At 43.1% G+C, this 17,747-nt stretch overlaps 1 protein-coding gene across 6 annotated transcripts in view; it reads right to left on the bottom strand.

The window, feature by feature from the left end:
- Positions 1–17,747, bottom strand: part of MYO18B (myosin XVIIIB) — a 280,263-nt gene that overhangs the window by 152,507 nt on the left and 110,009 nt on the right. For all 6 annotated transcript variants that reach the window (XM_063086857.1, XM_063086860.1, XM_063086861.1 and 3 more), the window contains exons 22-25: positions 15,829–15,894; positions 10,904–11,032; positions 9,069–9,212; positions 7,670–7,759 (exon numbers count right to left, since the gene is read on the bottom strand). In XM_063086857.1, the coding sequence (XP_062942927.1) occupies positions 7,670–7,759; positions 9,069–9,212; positions 10,904–11,032; positions 15,829–15,894 (429 nt within the window). The remainder of the gene's footprint in view (positions 1–7,669; positions 7,760–9,068; positions 9,213–10,903; positions 11,033–15,828; positions 15,895–17,747) is intronic.

The raw sequence follows: 17,747 nt of genomic DNA, 5'->3' as shown, positions 1-17,747 counted from the left end.
CATGAAGAGGAAGAAATGATTGCCATTGCCATTTTACTAATAATGAAACAAAGGCTTAAAGATTTGAAGAATTTGCCCACAGTCCTGTAGAAAAGAGGGTACAAAGTCAGCCACCTTGATGCTGAGTGGACTTGACCCTGTGCTCCTCCATGCCAGGTATACAAGGTCAGTTCACTGCACTCATTCATTACCTTCTATAGTCCCCACTTTCTTCATTTGTGTTGCGAGACATGGAGATCATGGTCCCGGTTTTTGTACGAGGAAACTGAGGCACATAGTCAGAAAGAACATTCCAGCAGTGTCCTTTTCTGAGGGGCCTTAGCTAATCCCAGTGTGGTCATCTATGAACATGCCTACCCTATGGCCATAGTGCCTCTGCAGCCACTTGTCCGCCAGAAGACCCTCTCCAGCATGCCCAGCAGTTGAGGCCCAAGATACCCTAATATCCTAAGTCAGATAGGAAACCAGTCTGCCTTATTCTCCAAGGAATTAGGGAGCTGCCATGTCCAGCCCCCACCTGGGCATGATGCTATGGCCGGAGCCTGGAATTAGGAGTCAGGAGACCAGAGCTATGGTCTGGGCTCAGTCACCAGTCAGACCACATGACCCCCAGCAAGTCACTTCCCTTCTCCTCCTAGAGATAAGCCACTGGTCACTCTCATGACCTCAGGACCAAACTCCCTCTGTGGTTTGCAAATGGGCACATCTCCAGTCCCTGCTGTAGGCTGGTAAATACTCTCTGCAATTCCTAACCAAAAAGTGAAACCTCTCAGGCTAATGAGGCCAGAAATCCAGACTACACAGGCCTCAGTCTTTTGCCATAAATAATGTCTTGGAGAAAACCTGGAACATATTCCAGAAACAGAAAAAACACCCCACACCTGTCCTATAGCCCATGTGCTCCTGAGACCTTACAGGTACTCCTGTAAGAAGACAAGGCACTGCTTTCTTGTAAAAATTTTTAAAAAGCCCACTTTGCATCAAGGCAGATTTTGCACGCTTGAAGAATATTTATAGCCAGTTTCTCGGAGGCTCCTCATCTCCTCTTCTGCTCCTTTGCAAATGAAGCACTTAAATCATTTTGCAATAATGTTGTCTTTTTAATAAGCCCAGTCAAATGGAGTTTCCACTGATGAGACACAACTTGTCTCGGCAATGTTTCTATCAATTGTGCCCCCCCCACTGAGACAAAGGGGTGGGATGCAGAGGCCGTGAACCAAAGCAGGAGTGTCTTCATGATGCACAGTCCTGAAGAGCTGTCTAATCCCCACAAGTTAACAGAAACTCCCATCTAGGAGAGTAGAACCACATGGAAGGAGACATCTTCTAATTTGTTCCCTAGCCTAATGTTTCTCAAAGTGTGTTCCTGAACCAGCAGCTTCCGCATCTTCTGAGAACTTGTTAGAAATACAGACTATCCAGGGCCACCCCAAGCCTATTGACTCAGAATCTCAAATGCTGGGGTCTAGCAACCTGAATTCTAATAAGTCCTACAGGGGATTCTGACACACTTTCAAGCATGAGAACCTCTGCTCTAAAGAAGCATGGTCCCCTGCATTAGGATCACCTCAGGGCTCCTAAAAGAAGAACTGGAGCACACTTCCCACCACCAAGACCCACTCCTGGGTCAAATCCTTGGGAGCAATATGGAGCTGGGGACATTACAGGGTTAACAGCTCCCCTGGTGATTATGATGCTCTTTAAAGTGTAAAAGCAACCAATATAAACTAGCAGCAAGTTGTTGGGGGACAGGGAGAGGGAATTAGAGCCCTTTCTTCAAATAAAATCTTATAGGGTCCCACATAGGCCACATGTCACCAACTCTGAGCTGGTGATATTGCTTATAAGATGCTCTGATATAGAATGTAGGTAAAGAAAACACTGCCAACCGTAAGTGTAAGATGACACTGAATGTTAAGATACAACCCAATTCCAGAGTTGTGCAAAGGTGGAGAATATGTCCATTTGAGAATCAATAAAATGTAGAATGAAACTGAAAAAGTGAAGTTATTGCAGCTAATGCAGGTTTGGGAGTTCTGGAGCCCTTTGATGTCTTTCTCACCCTTTGGCAGCCCTGAAGAAACTCAAGTCTCCAGAAAACACAACTTGAAATTACTGCATCCAAAAAGGTAAGCCCCAGAGTGGGAAGAGATATCTACAGTGCAATGTATTCAACAATGGAACTTATATCCAGAGTATTGTATAATAAAGAACTGCTACAAATCAATAAGAAAAACAACAGAAGGATGGGGAAAAGACTTGAATCACTTTGCCGAGGAAGGCAACCAAACAGCCAAAAACATGTGAGAATATACAAATGAAAACGACAATGTGGTACTACTGCACATTCACCAAAATTGTTAGCTGAAAAAGACAGATGCTACCAAGAGCTGGTGAAGATGTGGAAAAACTGGACTTCTCACCCATTGCCATGGGAGTATAAATAGATTACAAAAAAAAAAAAAAAAAAAAAAAGCTTAGCAAACTGTTTGGCAGTATCTATTAAAGCCAAGCACAGAAATAACTTAAAACCCAGCAATTCTATTTTTATGTTCCTGGCAGAAATGTACAGCATGTGCACCAAAAGACATGAACAAGAATGTTTATAGCAGGTTTATTCATAATAGTTCGATTTTTTAAAATTAATAAATAAGTAAGAAACTAAAAAACAAAGCAAAACTAGAAACAGCCAAATGTCCATCTAGAGTAGAATGGATAAATTAGTGATCTATTCACACAACAGAATACTCAAAAGCAATGAGAATGAGCAGTCCACAAGTACCCACAACCAAGTAGGTCAGTGTCATAAACATAATGTCAAAGGATGAAACCAGACAATTGACCATTCACACACACACACACACATTTGCTTGCATTTAGGTAAAGTTCAAAAACAGGGGGAAAATACTAATCTATAATATTCGAAGCCAGCCTTCTGGTTACTCCTAGAGGGTAGTGACTACCCTTGCGGCAGAGCTGGGAATGTTCTTTATCTCAGTCTGTGTTCTGGCTGCACGGGTGTGTTCACTTTGTGAAAATCCATTGAGCTCCATACTGATGATGGGTGCACTTATTTGTACATTGGATTTTAATGCAAAGTTTACAAAGAAGGGGGAACAGAATAAAGAAAGAGGGAGGGAAGGGGAAGGAGGAACAGGAAGAAAAGGAGGAGGGAAAACGGGGAGGAGGATTTGGGGAAGAGAAAGAAATCATATTTCTCAGTCATCTAACTGTGCCTGGATAAAGCGCTGCTTTGACTTTTAATTGGATTATTTTTTATGGAATTGACAACATGCCCTTGGCTTATAGTTCAGGATAATGCTACCTACAGGACACTCCTACAAAACCCTTCTTATAATTACTGCATGAATATTGCTGAAGTCATATTTTGCCATATGCCTTAGTGCTCCTTTTATGAGGACTCATCGAGCGAATTTCCCTAACACCTCAATACCCAGAAAAGCCAGAAAAGTTACTCTGATTTCAAGCAACAAGTGTTTTTTTGTTTGTGTGTTTGTTTTCTTCAACCTAGATACAACATATCTATGGGATATCTTTTTTCCTTTTGAGCCTTGTCTGCTAGGAAGCTTAGTGTTAAAATTTTCAGTCCAAGTTTAACAGACACAGAGTATCCATTCCGTGTCAGAGGCTGGGGCTGTACTATTAATATGACACACTCCTGCTCTTGGGGTCTCACAGTCTAGCTGGGACACAGACAGACATGCAGGAAATCATGTCAACCAACGCGGTGAGGGCTAGCACACAACTAGTATTAGCACATAGTAGGGCTCTGACGCACCCACGGAATGTCACAGAAGGCTTCTTGGAGGAAGCACCACCTAAACTGAGTGAAAAGGGAAGAGGAGGCATTAGCCAGGAGGAGAGGATGAGCAGAGGTGCTCCAGGCAGAGGGGAAAGCCTATGCAGAGGCCAGGAAGTGAGAGGGAGTCTGAGGCCAATGGTAGATTTCCATTTTCTACTTCTATCCCTGGCTTTGTATACTCTTCAACTCTTATTTCCCTTTGCTCTGATTTTCTCTGCTTTTAATTTTCTTATTTTGTCAAGGCCTCATACAACTTTTTGTAACCATGTGTGATACAAACGAAAATGCAAAAAGCCTGGGCAGAATATTCTGTAGGTGATGACGCTTGTTTGCTCAGAAGCCTGAGCTTCCTCCCTTCCTTCTCCAAGTGGCTCATAATCTGTAGCTCTGGCTGCTCAGGGTGTTCATCTCATCCCTCCAAATGTCTCCCAGAAGCCAATGCAACACAAATCCCCGTGTCTGACCTGACAGCTCCTGATTAATGACTGCACCAAATGTCAGCTCCATGGGAAGGAATTTCTACCGGGAAGTCATGACGTTCCCAGCCAGCCCACAGCTCTCTGATTTTTCACTTCTGTTTCTCTATTCATCGTGACTTACTGCAAGAGAGGTCAGGCAGCTTGCTCTCTAGAGACACAAATGAGACCTCGAGACACTTGTGTGTCATTTCCTCTCCTCCTTACAGTCCCTTCCATAAGAAGGGTGTGAGCTCAGAGTGCAGCATCTCAGTCCAGCTTCTCCTAACCCTCTCTGTGGATGTGATTATTTCTGCAAAGAGCACCTGCTTCTTCCTTCTCCATGGCCACAGTTGGCACTTTAATATGGCTGTGGGTGTGGGCATGAATTAAGCAGACTGAGAACGCTTTGTGGGGAGAATAAACACAATCTCACAGGGAGGATGAGAAGGGGCAGAAAAGAGATATCCCCCACCCAAACTTCATTCCTCATCCCCATGTGAGCCAGCCAAGTTCAGCTAGGGCTATTAACATGGGAAGAATAAGATATTCTGTTGGATTTATGATGCATCCGAGTACATCTCCCATTGTCTATCAACCAAGCCAAGCAATATTATCAGCAATAAAAAGACCAGGTCCTTACAGGTATAGAAAGCTTAAGTTTTTCTCTGCACTGATAAATATTATCCCACATGACCCCAGGACCTTGGCACTTGCCATTTCTGCTCTTCCTCCCAGATCTGCACATAGATGGCTACATCAAATAACTCAGATCTGAAATCAGTCTCCCTTCCATGGAAGCTTCCCTTGACCATTTAGGCAAAAACTGCCTCCACTTAACCTCCCATCACTGCTGTCTCACTCTTCTTTGTATCTGTAGCACTTCACAATGTGAAACTAGTATCCTTGTGGGCTGTCTCCCTCTATTGGCCTGGAGACCTGGAGGACAGGAACTTTTTACTTTGTCCCTAGCCATGCACAAGCTGTCCATTGAATGCCTAACACATGGGAGGTGCTCATACATATTTGTTGAATGGGTGAATAAGTGGGTTCCATTGGGTCTTCCACAGAACCCTGTGAGGTACCCAGTGCTTCGTGAAAAAACAGAGCTGGGACTAGGATGGGACTAACACTCACCCAGGGTGTAAAATTTAAGTAGGTGCCAAAAAACTCAGAAAATAAGATAAAAAATATTTTAATGAAACATTTTTTTTAAAAAAAATCTCAATTAAGGCAAAAGAAATCAATGATGAACAAAATATCAACATTTTAAATAAAGACAGGATTCCACTGGGCAGTCTCACTTGCCTCCGTCTAATCCTGGCCCACAAATCCTGCATTTACTTAAAATTTTGAGTGAAATAAGCAAAGCATCAAAGGATAAATACTGCATGTACTCACTCATATGTGGGAGCTAAGAAAGAAAGAAGGAAGGAAAGAAAGGCCACAGTAGTATGTTGGACTTGCAGAGGGAGAGCACATTCCTTGGGCTACAAAGTGGAGTGTGAGGGAAGGAAGAGGGGGAGGGGGCGAGGGAGAGAGGTTGGGGCTAACTGGTGGGGGACACAGGGTACAAATGCAATTTGTGGTAATGGGTATGCTGCCAGTATGAATCTGGCCCCACATCATGGGCACGAAGGGTGACAATCAGCTTTGTATCTCATGAATATTCATAACCAATAAAAAATAAAAAATAAATTTTGATATGTTACTCATCATAGATTTTTTGCATTCATTTACATTTTTAAAGCTATTGCACTGAAATATTTATCTTGCTGAATTTTTTGGCGATCCTTTAAATTTTGTGCCCCAGACAAATGCTTCCTTCGCCCCTCCCTAGTCCTGGCCCTGAAAGTCTAAGTCAAACAGCCTTCTCAGGGGCAGGAGCTGTCTGGGTCATGTCCTTATTACCAGCCCATGAACTCAACACCAACTAAAGAGAGAAAACATCAGCAATGGGATGACACACACACCCAGCCAAACCTTCTCCAGTTACATGTCCCTTTCCTTACCTCTGGTAACCACTACTCTGAATTTGGTGTTATTATTCCCATTAATATTTTTACATTTAGGTATTCTGTAACTTAATCATTTTCCTTTGGCATTATGTTTGCAGGAGCAATCCTTGTTGATACATGCATCTCTAGTATGAACATCAGGAAACTTTTTCTATAAAGATCCAAATAGCAAATAGTTTAGTCTTTGCAGGTAATGTGGCAGGGCTGGAGTACTTTCAGGTTGCAACTACTCAGGCCTGCCACTATAGCAGGAAAGCGGCCATAGACTGCATAAACAAATGGGTGTGCTGTGCTCCAATAAAACCTTATTTGCGAAAAGCAGGTGTTAAAGTAGACTTGATCTGTGGGCCATAGTTTGCCCACCTCTTCATTCATTTTTCACTTTGGGGAACTCAGTTTTTAGCATAACAAAATACATCCATCCATTCTCCCAGTAATAAGCTTCCATTTGGGTGTTTACATTCCTTCCACATGACAAACGCTGCTGCTATGAATTTCTTGTCTTTTCATGTATGCGTGGGTAAGATTCTCTAGCATACACACATAGGAGTGGAATTGCTGGCCACAGGGCATGGATAGCTTCAACTTTCGTAGATAATGCCAAGTTATTCAAGAGAGATGAGATCGATTCACACTCCCACCAGCAGCGTGTGAGAGTTCCCGCAGCTACCATCCCTGCCAGCACTTGGCTACATCAGACTTTTGATTTTTCCATTCTGAAGTGTGAAATGCTACCTATTGTGGTGTTGTTTGCATTTCCTGAGTACTAGTTAGGTCGAGCATCTTTTCATCAGTTTATTGGCCATTTGAACTCCTGGACACTTGAACAGTTGAAACAAGAGTCCCCTCCTATTCATATTTTTGGCCCATTATATACATATATATTTTCTATTGGAGAATTTTCCTTCTTCCAATTGATTTGAAGAAGTTCTTTACATATTCTGGACACTTTTTGCCAGTTATAAATGGTGCAAATTTCAACTCCAAGTATGTCGTGTATATTTGTTTTATGCTTTGATAAACATTTATTACTTGAATAAGGTTGAATTTATCATTTTTCCCTATGATTTGTGTTTTTGTGACTTATTTAAGAAATTCTTCCCTTTGCAGCCAGATGCCAAGAGTTTGTATCTCACTTCTACACTTGCTGGTTGCGTGGCCTTGGGAAGGTAGCTAATATCCCAGGCTTCAGTTTCCTCCTCTTTAAAATGGGAACCAGAGTAACGTGTACCTCACAGGTTATTTTGATGGTGCTTAGAAAGCAATTAGCACAGCGCTAGGCATATCATCTTTCTCTCCCCTCAGCAAACCTCACACACGGAGACCTCACAAAGAGACCCCACACAGAGAACCAAGAGGAGGGACTGAGGTACCTTGCTCTCTAGTAGGTCTGCGTTCTGCCGGAGCTCATTCCGTGACTTCTCTGATTTCTCTAGCTTCTGTCTCAGCATTGTAAGCTCCTCCTACAAAAACAAGCACCTGAACAGAAGCCATTCTGGACTAGACACATACCTTCTACTTGTGTTAAGAGTGATCAAAGGGTACAAAGTTTCAGTTAGACAGGAGGAATACGTTTTAGTGATCTATTGCACAGAATGACTATATTAAATGATAATGCATCGTATATTTCCAAAATGCTAGAAGAGTAAATTTTAAATGTTTTTAATACATAAAAAAGTATATGAGGTGATAGATTTGTTAATTATCCTGATGTAATCATTTCGTATTACAAACATATACTAAAACATCACACCTTACCCCATCAATATATGCAATTATTATCAGTCAATTAAAAATGAAATTGAGTAAAAGAGTGGTGGGGGGAATGGAGTGGGTGATTCAGCCACTGTATCTGTGATAATGCCTCGATGCTAAGTTCCTACAAAGGACTTCAGACACTTTCTTTCACCATTTCTGAATATCGGTGTCTCTGTTAATGTAAGTTTGTCCCACACCAGCCTGTCTAGGGGCTGAATACAAACCCTCAGAATGGGACCATTGCCTAACCTGAGACTGGGCATGCCTGAAAGTGGACAGTCAGCTCACGACCTCACCCCCTCAAGTATCACTTTCCTGCCAGTGGCTCAACACTATGCCTATGATGCCACCGTTAGGAAGCAATTTAAGTGCCCACCCATAGCAGACTGGTAGAATGGACCATAGAACGTACACACAAGGAGTACTATGCAGCTGTACAAAGAGTACAAGGAAGAGCTCTATAAAAATGGACACAGCATTATTTTTAGAATATAATTTTAAGGAAAAAAAGCAAGGTGCAGAAGAGTATATATAGTATTCGTTTTACATAAGAAAGGAACTAGTTGTGTGTGTGTGTTTGCCAGTTTTTGCAGAAAGAAACAATAGAAAACATAAACCAGAAACCCATCAAAACAATTACCTATAAAAGGTGGATGGTAACAGGGTGAAAGGGATGGGAAGGGAATATTCTTTGAGAGGTAAGAAAATAAAGGACTCAAAGATTCAGCCACTGATTCTCTCCGGGATAAGCAGTAAGTGTTCACGTCTGCCCAGGGTAGTGATAGTGTATCTAATCAGCAGCCTCTAGCCTAGAGAGCAGCTGGGCATGTGACAGAGGATGGGTCTGTGCTGATGGAAGCAGAGGAATACCTGGAAGAGAACATTGAGGGCTGTTCATTTCTAGATCAAGGATTTTCTAGGGTGAGGGCACTGGATCCTGGGTGTAGGAACTAAGATGGAGGGAGCAGTACGGGGAGTGGCCACCTGGCACCCTGCCTGCCACAAGAAACCAACCTCCTTGGCTCGGAGCTGCTCAGTCCCGATGGTGGCACTCAGCATGGGCCGAAGGGAACCAAGCAGCTGCCACCATGGCCAGTCTCTGACCACCAGGAACACAGCCACGTTCTTCTGGATGCACTGTGTGGCCAGTCGGCGAATCTGTGGGGGAAGCAGAAGTGAGACTTAAGGGGCTCCTTCCCAGCCCAGGTGACAGTGAGGGGAGGAGAGGAGGCAGAGGGTGGTAAATGGGATGGAGACAGTGGGTTTATATCCTAGGGGAAGGGACTGGATAACTTTAAAAAAATAAAAATAAATAAAATAAAAAGCTTCCTTTTCTTGAAGTTCTTTTAATATGTCAGTTCTCTGTATCAGGCATTATTATGCCATGGTCTAGTCTTGCAGGACCTAATAATAACAGGAGATGGAGAAGATGCTACACAATAGGGTCACATCTTAGATGGGGAGCACGTTCAAAAGTCACCATGCGAGGCAAAAACTATTCTTGAAAATTCCTAAAATTACCTGCAAGAAACAATGTCCATGATTATATTGTTAGTTTGTTTAGTGGACAGATTTTTTTCAAGTGTATTTAGACACTAATTCTGTGCTTTTCAAACTTGGGTGTGCATCAGACTCCCCTGCAGGGATTGTTAAACCACAGATTATTGGATGCCACCCCAAGAGGTTCTGATTAGGTACATCTGCGATGGGGCCTGAAAATGTGCATTTTTATCAAATCCTAGGTAATGCTGATGCTGCTTGTCTGGGAACTGCCCTTTGAGAAGCACTGACCTAATTCATTTTTGTCAGAGGTGGGAAGCTCATTACCACAATAGCCAACACTTCACTCGTATAGCTGGTGTGGCACTTGCTAAGTGCCAGACACTGCACTGAATATTTTACACACTTTAACTCAGTCCTTACTATAGCCCTAGGAAGGTTATTATCATCTTCACTTTACAGATGGGGAAACTGAGGTGCAGAGAGGTAAAGTCACCTGCCCAATATCCCCCAGCTTCTCAGTGTGAGAGCTAGGATTTGAACCCTGCAGCTCTTAAGCTCTATTCCAAATCCTCCCCAGGCATAAGCTAGTCAAGGGCAGTGGGCCAGTGGGGTTGCCCACAGTATTTTAATTATGAATGTTCTCAACATTTTCTGGTTTTGCCAAGTGCATCTACTTGAATTCACAAATTCACGTAAACTGAAGGTACATGCAGTAAGACTCCATTCTAGCAGTAGTGGTAATTAACAATAACAATTCTAAGGTAATAGCAGCTAGGATTTATTGAGTAGTTACTATGTGCTGCACACTGTATTAAGTGCACATTATCTCATCTCACCTTCCCCCAGCTTCTAAGAGGCAGAGGTGAAATTCGAACATATACATTATTTGTCCCCACAGCTGTGTGGCTTTTTCCCCATTGTGCAGGCTATAGAGAGGAAATGCAGTCTCTGGAGCTCTCTGAAGATAGTGACCCAGGATAGCTCAGGACTGCAGGCTCAACTTGCCTGTTGTTCCCAAAGACCTCAGTGGCTGGGACCTGCCCATGCCCTGTCTGCTGACCTGTGAATGTCAAGTCCTCCAGAGATGGAATAGGTTCAGATTGTGAACCAGCCCAAGAGGGCTTGAACAACCTCATGGAGTCCTAGCTCAAAGCCAGTATCCTTGGTAATTTGATGTCAGTGTCCTAGAAACCATCATAATATCTTGCGAAGCATCACTTAGAGTCTCACTACTTGGGGTGGGTCCTTGGGCTGGCAGCGTTGGTATCATTATGGGAGACATGCAGACCCCCAGGCTCACTCCATGCCCATTGGTTGAGAATCTGCATGGTAACAGTATGCAGTACCTTCAGCTTCTTGAATTCCTGGCGAGACAGAAAGCCCTTGCAAACCGCCTGGAAGAGAACAATGCTCTGGGACACCAGCTTCTCTCGTTGCTTCTCAAGCCTGGAGACCACACCCGCCTTGAGGAAAACCTGGGAAGGGAGAAGGCTGCAGGTTACTCCTCTGCTGAATCAGATGGTCTGGGGTGGGAGATGCTTGCAACTCAGACTCTAGTTCTCTTACATCCGCCCACAATATTTGTTAGCAACTGCCGTTTAAGGAGGGTCTAAATGATCAAAGCATTTTGTCTCCTGATGGCTCTTCTTCCCTTCCTCTAGCCCCCGGATACCCAGTGTAATCCACACACCACCTGGGAGCTTGTTAGAAATGCAGAATCTCGGCCCCCACTCCAGACCTGTTGAATCAGAACCTGCATTTTATTAACATGATCTTCAGGGGATTCATAGACACATTAGTTTGAGAACTGCTGCTATGACAGACGTGCCTACATGTCTTCGTGGGCCAGAATTACCCAGGAAATGTAATAAATTGTGATTCTCAGGCCCCACGCCAGGAAATGTTGACTCAGCGGGTCTGGGGCCTGGCCTGAGAATGTGCATTTTTTGATAAGTGCCCCTGGTGATCTGAGAGAATCAGTGGCCTAGAAATACCTCCTTCCAGCCTTATAAGGAGGAGAAGCAAGGGCAACCCTCCTTGGCCTGAAGAGAGTGGGGCTGGGCTGGTGCCACCCACAGAGGTACTCAGGCATCTGGCGGAAAACAGCTCCAAGTACATGATTTCCAGGCCATGGCTTGTCAATAATGCATGATGGCCTCTGCAGCTCTGTGATCAATGTCTCCTCGGCACCCCACAGAGCCACTTCGAATAAACTGCAGGAACAGGATTGAGGAAGCCGGGACTCCAGGACTGACTGTCAGCAAAAGGCAGAGTCCTAGAGATTTAGGTTAAAGGACTTTCTGAGAGAACCTGAAGCTTTGGGGACCGGCCTGCTCCAGCCGACATGGTAGGGTGCCTACAGTTTGGTGCAGCCGTTTTCTCACCTCCGTAAGGCAAAGGGAAATGCTGTAGTGGTGGGGTTTGAGATGGAAACAGGGGGAGGAGTCACTTCAGATGCCCCGTGCTGCTTATTTCTGAAAAACAATCTGTGAGTTTCTGTGTCAGCTGTGGCTTATAATCCCGAAAGTGTTCATTTTCTCCGGAGGCACTGGTTAGTTCCATCTTAATCTGTGACATTATCAATTAATGACTCACAGTTATGGAGCACTTACTGCATTCTGGAACTGGATCAAACAACCTCTTGACAAGCAGGTAAAGTGCTTTACAAGCATGATCCTATATGGTAGTTACTGGGATTCTCCCATTTTATAGACGAAGAAACTAAGGTGAAAAGAGACATTATCCACGATCCTCCACTAGCAAGTGGAGACACCAGAATTTACTTCCCTCTATCTGACTCCAGAGAAGACTACAATTATCACCAAATGTAGTTAACATTTGTATGACATCTATGTTTTTCAAAGCCCTTTCTCCTATATTCCATTTTAATACTTAAAACAGCCCTATAAGAAATCTGTTGGCTCAAGTAGGTTACGTAATTGACTCAAGTTTCCATAGCTGGTGACCTACAAAGCTAACACTTGAACCCAGAACCTCGTGTTTATCTCCTGCACCCATTCTAAATGGCAACATGAGTTTTCATTTCCTCGTTCATTATGATACAAACACCTGAAGTTTGAGGTCCAATTGCAATTTGATTCCAAGCGGAACAAAGGGTCCCAATCGATTCTCCATTACCTAAGTCTATTTTCGGTAATGGAGACCACTCTGCCAATCCCATAATCTTTTCTCAATGGGAAAATGAGAATTAGCACACTCAGTTGGTGTTAACTCTGTTTTGCAGGCTTCCAGCGCTTTACAGAACACTTTCTATTAGCCAGGGCCACCAAAACAATTAGCCTCGTTGAAATAAAGACACGATTGACTCATTACCTATCAGATTGCCTCCATAATGACTATATTAATTTCACAAGCTAGTGAGTCCCAAAAGCTGCTATATAAAAAAAATCAATGATCAAAACGATGACAGCAGCAGTTCATATATTACAATAGGTGGCAGGAACTGCCAAAACCACTATTGATTAAGTATGAAGCTTTCATTAAAAAGATAATTGGAAACGACTATACACAGAATGGGAATAAGTCACTGCCTCTGCAGAATTTTATCTTGTTTTTTTTTTCTTCTAAGAGCATATTGCTGACCAGCAGGCCAACCGCACGTGGAACCACACCTTATTCATAAATGTCATGGCCCTCAACACAAGGCTCGATAAGGCACCAGCAGCTGAAAAATCAAAGAAAAATCTAAATTATTTGCTTTTCATGGGTCCAGCTGCTTATCGGACCCAAACAGAGTATAACATCCCAACATCCCCACCTTTAAGGAATCCAGAGGGGCCACTGCTATGCAAGCTGTTTCTCCTCCAAAAACGCTGAAGGCCAAGGTTTTTAAAATTCTGATATGACAATAGCTCCCATATGGGGTGGTGGTAAGGAATTAGCTCCTCTTCTCTTGGTAATTTAACAGATTAGAGGAGTTTAATTTTTTAAACATTAAAATGTTATCCTATTTGATATGCATCTTGCCCCACTGACAAATGCATTTAGTGGGTAATGTCAGCCAACCCCTGTTAAATGACAATTTGCTGATTCCCACACCAATGTGGGAGGTAGAAAGTAGTGGCTCCATTTTACAGATGAGGTAACTGAGGCTCAGAGAGGTTAAATCACTCACTCAAGATTCACACTTTTAGGAAGTGGTGGAGCCCGGGTATGGAACAGGTCACCTGGTTCTCTTCTCCACCGGACTTTACAGCTTTCCCACCTATTAAGTACCAAATCCTGCAATGCATAAGATGCTGCATCTGCCCCTAAAGAGCTCAGCCCATTGCCTAGCCTGGCTTCCAAAAGGATGCACTGACTTGATTTGCTCTTGACAGTTTCTTGGTGAATACTAAGTATTATTCAATATTAATAATCATGTTTTATTTGGGGGATGTTTAGGTTTACAGACTTCTTGCCCCTGCCACTGTAAAACTGTGTAATAACTTCTGTTTTCTTCCTTGCTCTTCAATAGCTGCTGGGATCATAGGGACTGATTTTTGTATTCATGAAATAACTGAGTAATTATCTAGCCCAGTGGTTCTCAGACTTGAGCATGCTTTAGAATCACCTACAGGGCTTGTTACAACAGACTACTGGGCCCCATCCCCAGAGTTTCTGATTCACTAAGCCTGGGTGGAGCTTGAGAATTTGTGTTTCTAGCAAGCTCTCAGGTGATGTTGACACTGCTGGTCCAAGGACCATACTTTGAGAATTGCTGGTCTAAGAGGACAAAGTTCCTGGAGCTAAAGAACATTTCCCTTGATTCAGGACCATAAAGACCTGTGGGTAAAGAATGTGTTAAATATTTCCATTAATAAAAACACACACCCAGCATATTGAAAGGACTCTGGGATTTTCACCTACACAGCTTTGCATGGAGTCTATACCCTTAGCTGTATATATAAGACCTTGAAAAGGGACTTATTCCCCAGAAGCACAGCTTCCTCATCTGTAAAGCAGGAGTGCACTTGCTATCTCACAGGAAACTGTCAGGAACAAAGGAGAACAAAATGTAAAATTGCTTAGCATAGTACCTGGCTCGTGGTGGGAGCCCTGTAACCAACAGGTTTATTCCCTCTACTGAAAAAGGCTGCAAAGGCCCAGATGCTGCAACTCCTAGCAGAAGAAATCAGGTTGAGACCACAGTGGACTAACAGCTTCAACTATACTCCTTAGCAGGACCAGGCTAGTGGGGAGATAAGAGTGTGCTGGGGATGAGCCGAGGGGTGGTGCCAGTATAAAGACTGTGAGCTCTCCAAGGAAAGAACTGCTTTCAGGGCAGTGTGATGGGGCAGACTCCAAGAAGGAGAAATGGCCAATCATGCCACCATGGTAGGCTTCTGGAAAGTAGGGCTCTTTCCCAGCACCTCACATAGCATCTGGAAGTGAAAGGCAATTGACTAACGTTTAGTAGGTGGCATTAATCAATCAGTAGGTAACCAGGTAGAGAGATGGATGGAGCAATTTTTCCCTTGCTCTGTTCACTTTCCATCTTGTATTTCTAAACTTTGTCTCTTTTCCTGTGCCCACCACCTGGTCCTTGAGTTTAAAATCTCTGTACCCTGCTCCCCAAACTATAACACACAAAACACTAGTTCCAGGAGATGCTAATGTGCATTCCACAAAAACAAAAGGTTGAGGGATCTATGGTCAAATAGTTTCAGAATCCCTAAATGCCATGTTTCCCTTCATGAAAATTTCCAGCATATATAAGCATATTAGGGAAGTGTGAAGTTCTCTTCTAAACATTTAAGCATATTTGGAAGAGCTTTTGACTCAACACCAGTAAGATAAAAGCTGTTTCTCCCAATTCAAATAACCATGTGCCTCTCTGTTAAGCCCCTTCTTTCTTTTCATTTATTGCTGCTAATCAGCTGGGACTAGAGCTGTGTTGTAGTTGTTGCAAAGAAAAAGTTAAAAGGCTCTGAATGAAGATGAGTGTTTCTTCTCAGGTTTTATGGCAGCTTTTTCTGAGGCTCAGAAGATCATATTAAGGACCAGAATGTTAACTCTTCCAGACCATTGCGGCCCCTGGAAGTGTAACCTCTAATAAATGATATTTCCCAATGTTACTTCCACCCAGCTGATGACATTTTATCTTCATGACCTTGTAAAATAGGTAGGGTAAAAAATTATCAGCCCTGTCCTTAGTTTGGAAAACGGAGACATACAGCGATAATGGACAATTGAGTCACGACAAGAATCGGGTCTCAGCAGGGTCCCTGATGTAATGGGTAGAACATAGTAAGAAAGAAGCTCTACTCACTTGGCTGTGCCCCATGGCCACCACCTTCTTCTCCAGATCCAGGGTCTGCAGGAGCTCCTCCACGGCCTGGGGAGAAGAGAAGAGAGAAGCTATAGGAAAAGTTAGATAGAAGGTAGGAGATCCTAAAGGGGAAGGTGAGCCTGGTCGAGTGGCTGATGCACGAAGAAGACAACCCCACATGTCTGTGAGTTTTGGCTACCACAGCCCCAACTTGCACAGACAAGTGCAGAAGACAAGCATGCACTGAGCACTTACTGTGTGCCATCTACTCTACTGAGACCTTCACAGACATCAATTTGTTTCATCCTCATAACAACCCTAGGTGGGTCATCATAATACCATACCCATTTAACAGAGGAGAAAAACTGAAGATATAAAATGAAATGAAGGACACAGCTACTATGGAAAATGATATGGTGATTCCTCAGAAGATTAAACATAGATTTACCATATGATCCATCTATTGTTCCTCTAGGTATATACCCCAAGGAATTAAAAGTAGGGTCTCAAAGTAATATTTATGCAGCCATGTTCATAACAGCGTTATTCAAAAATGGCCAAGAAGTGGAAACAACCCAAGTGTCCATCAATGAACGAATGGATAAACAGAATGTGGTACATCCATACAATGGAATATTATTCAGCCTTAGAAATGAAGGAAACGCTGATTCATGTTACAACGTGGATAAATCTTGAGGACATTATGCTAAGTAAAATAAGCCAGTCACAAAAGGACAAATGCCATATGATCCCATTTATATGAGGTACTTAGAGTAGCCAAATTCATAAGAGATAGGAAGTAGATTGGTGGTGGCCAGGGGTGAGAGTAGGGGAAATGGGGAGTTAGTATTTAATGGGTATTGCAAGAGGAAAAGATTTATGGAGATGGATGGTGGGGATAATTTCACCACATTGTGAATGTACTTAATGCTACTGAACTGTTCACTTAAGGTTATTGTAGTAAATTGTATGTTATGTATATTTTAATGCACACACACACACACACACACACACACACACACACACACACGCACAACCCTAAATGAAGATAATTCTCCAAGCTTACAACACATAGGGCAGAGCCAGATTCCAGTCAAGGTCTGTCTGGCCACACTGCAACATCGATGTCTTGAACTGCTCTACATGCCTAGGATGGCTTCAGAGGACCCAAGGGCACTGAGAAATCCACTCACTGTGTCACTAAGTGTCCCCGTGACAGCCTTCCAGCACTTTGTGCTTCTCTCATTGTACTTGCTGGTGACTGCCTCACTCACAAATATTTGCTAAATAAATGACATGGCCATTAACCTTGCCTGCCTGCCTGACCTAGATTACCGCAGAGAAAGCCTGTGTTTAACTCAACTCCTATTTCCTCTACTGCACTAAAGCACTGTTCTATGTATATAGTAGATCAATAACTATTGATGACTGAATGAATAAACACCCAAACAAGAGAGATCTAATGGGGAGGAAAAGCAACCCCAGGCAGGAGAAACAAACTCACTCAAAGAGATTTCTGGATGCAGTATAGACCAAATTACCAGCCGTTTAATAGAATCTTTCTCTTGTCAAATAGTCATGCAGGCTCTGAAACAACCTTGCCAGAGATTTGTACCTTCAGATAAATACAGGTCATGCCTGGTTCCTTTGTGACTGCCAATTTCCCTCTCCCTCCACCCTCATAACCACTCCTCATTGGTCCTCCATTCACTGAAAACCAGAAAATCTATTTCCAGAATAAACTGTCAGAAAAGTAACCACAACACTCAAGAAGCCAAGGGTATTATGAGACTGGAGTCATTGAGTAGATGAGTTTTAATTCCACGGGTCAATGGCAACACAGAAAACTTCCTAAGAAATCAAAAAAACATTTTGTTGCTTACTGAAAGCCTAGTCCCAGACTTCTAATCAGGGAGGAA

The sequence above is a fragment of the Cynocephalus volans genome, chromosome 2, assembly GCF_027409185.1.
Source record: "Cynocephalus volans isolate mCynVol1 chromosome 2, mCynVol1.pri, whole genome shotgun sequence".
Classification (NCBI taxonomy): Eukaryota; Metazoa; Chordata; class Mammalia; order Dermoptera; family Cynocephalidae; genus Cynocephalus; species Cynocephalus volans.
This window is presented reverse-complemented; position numbering and strand designations above follow the sequence as displayed.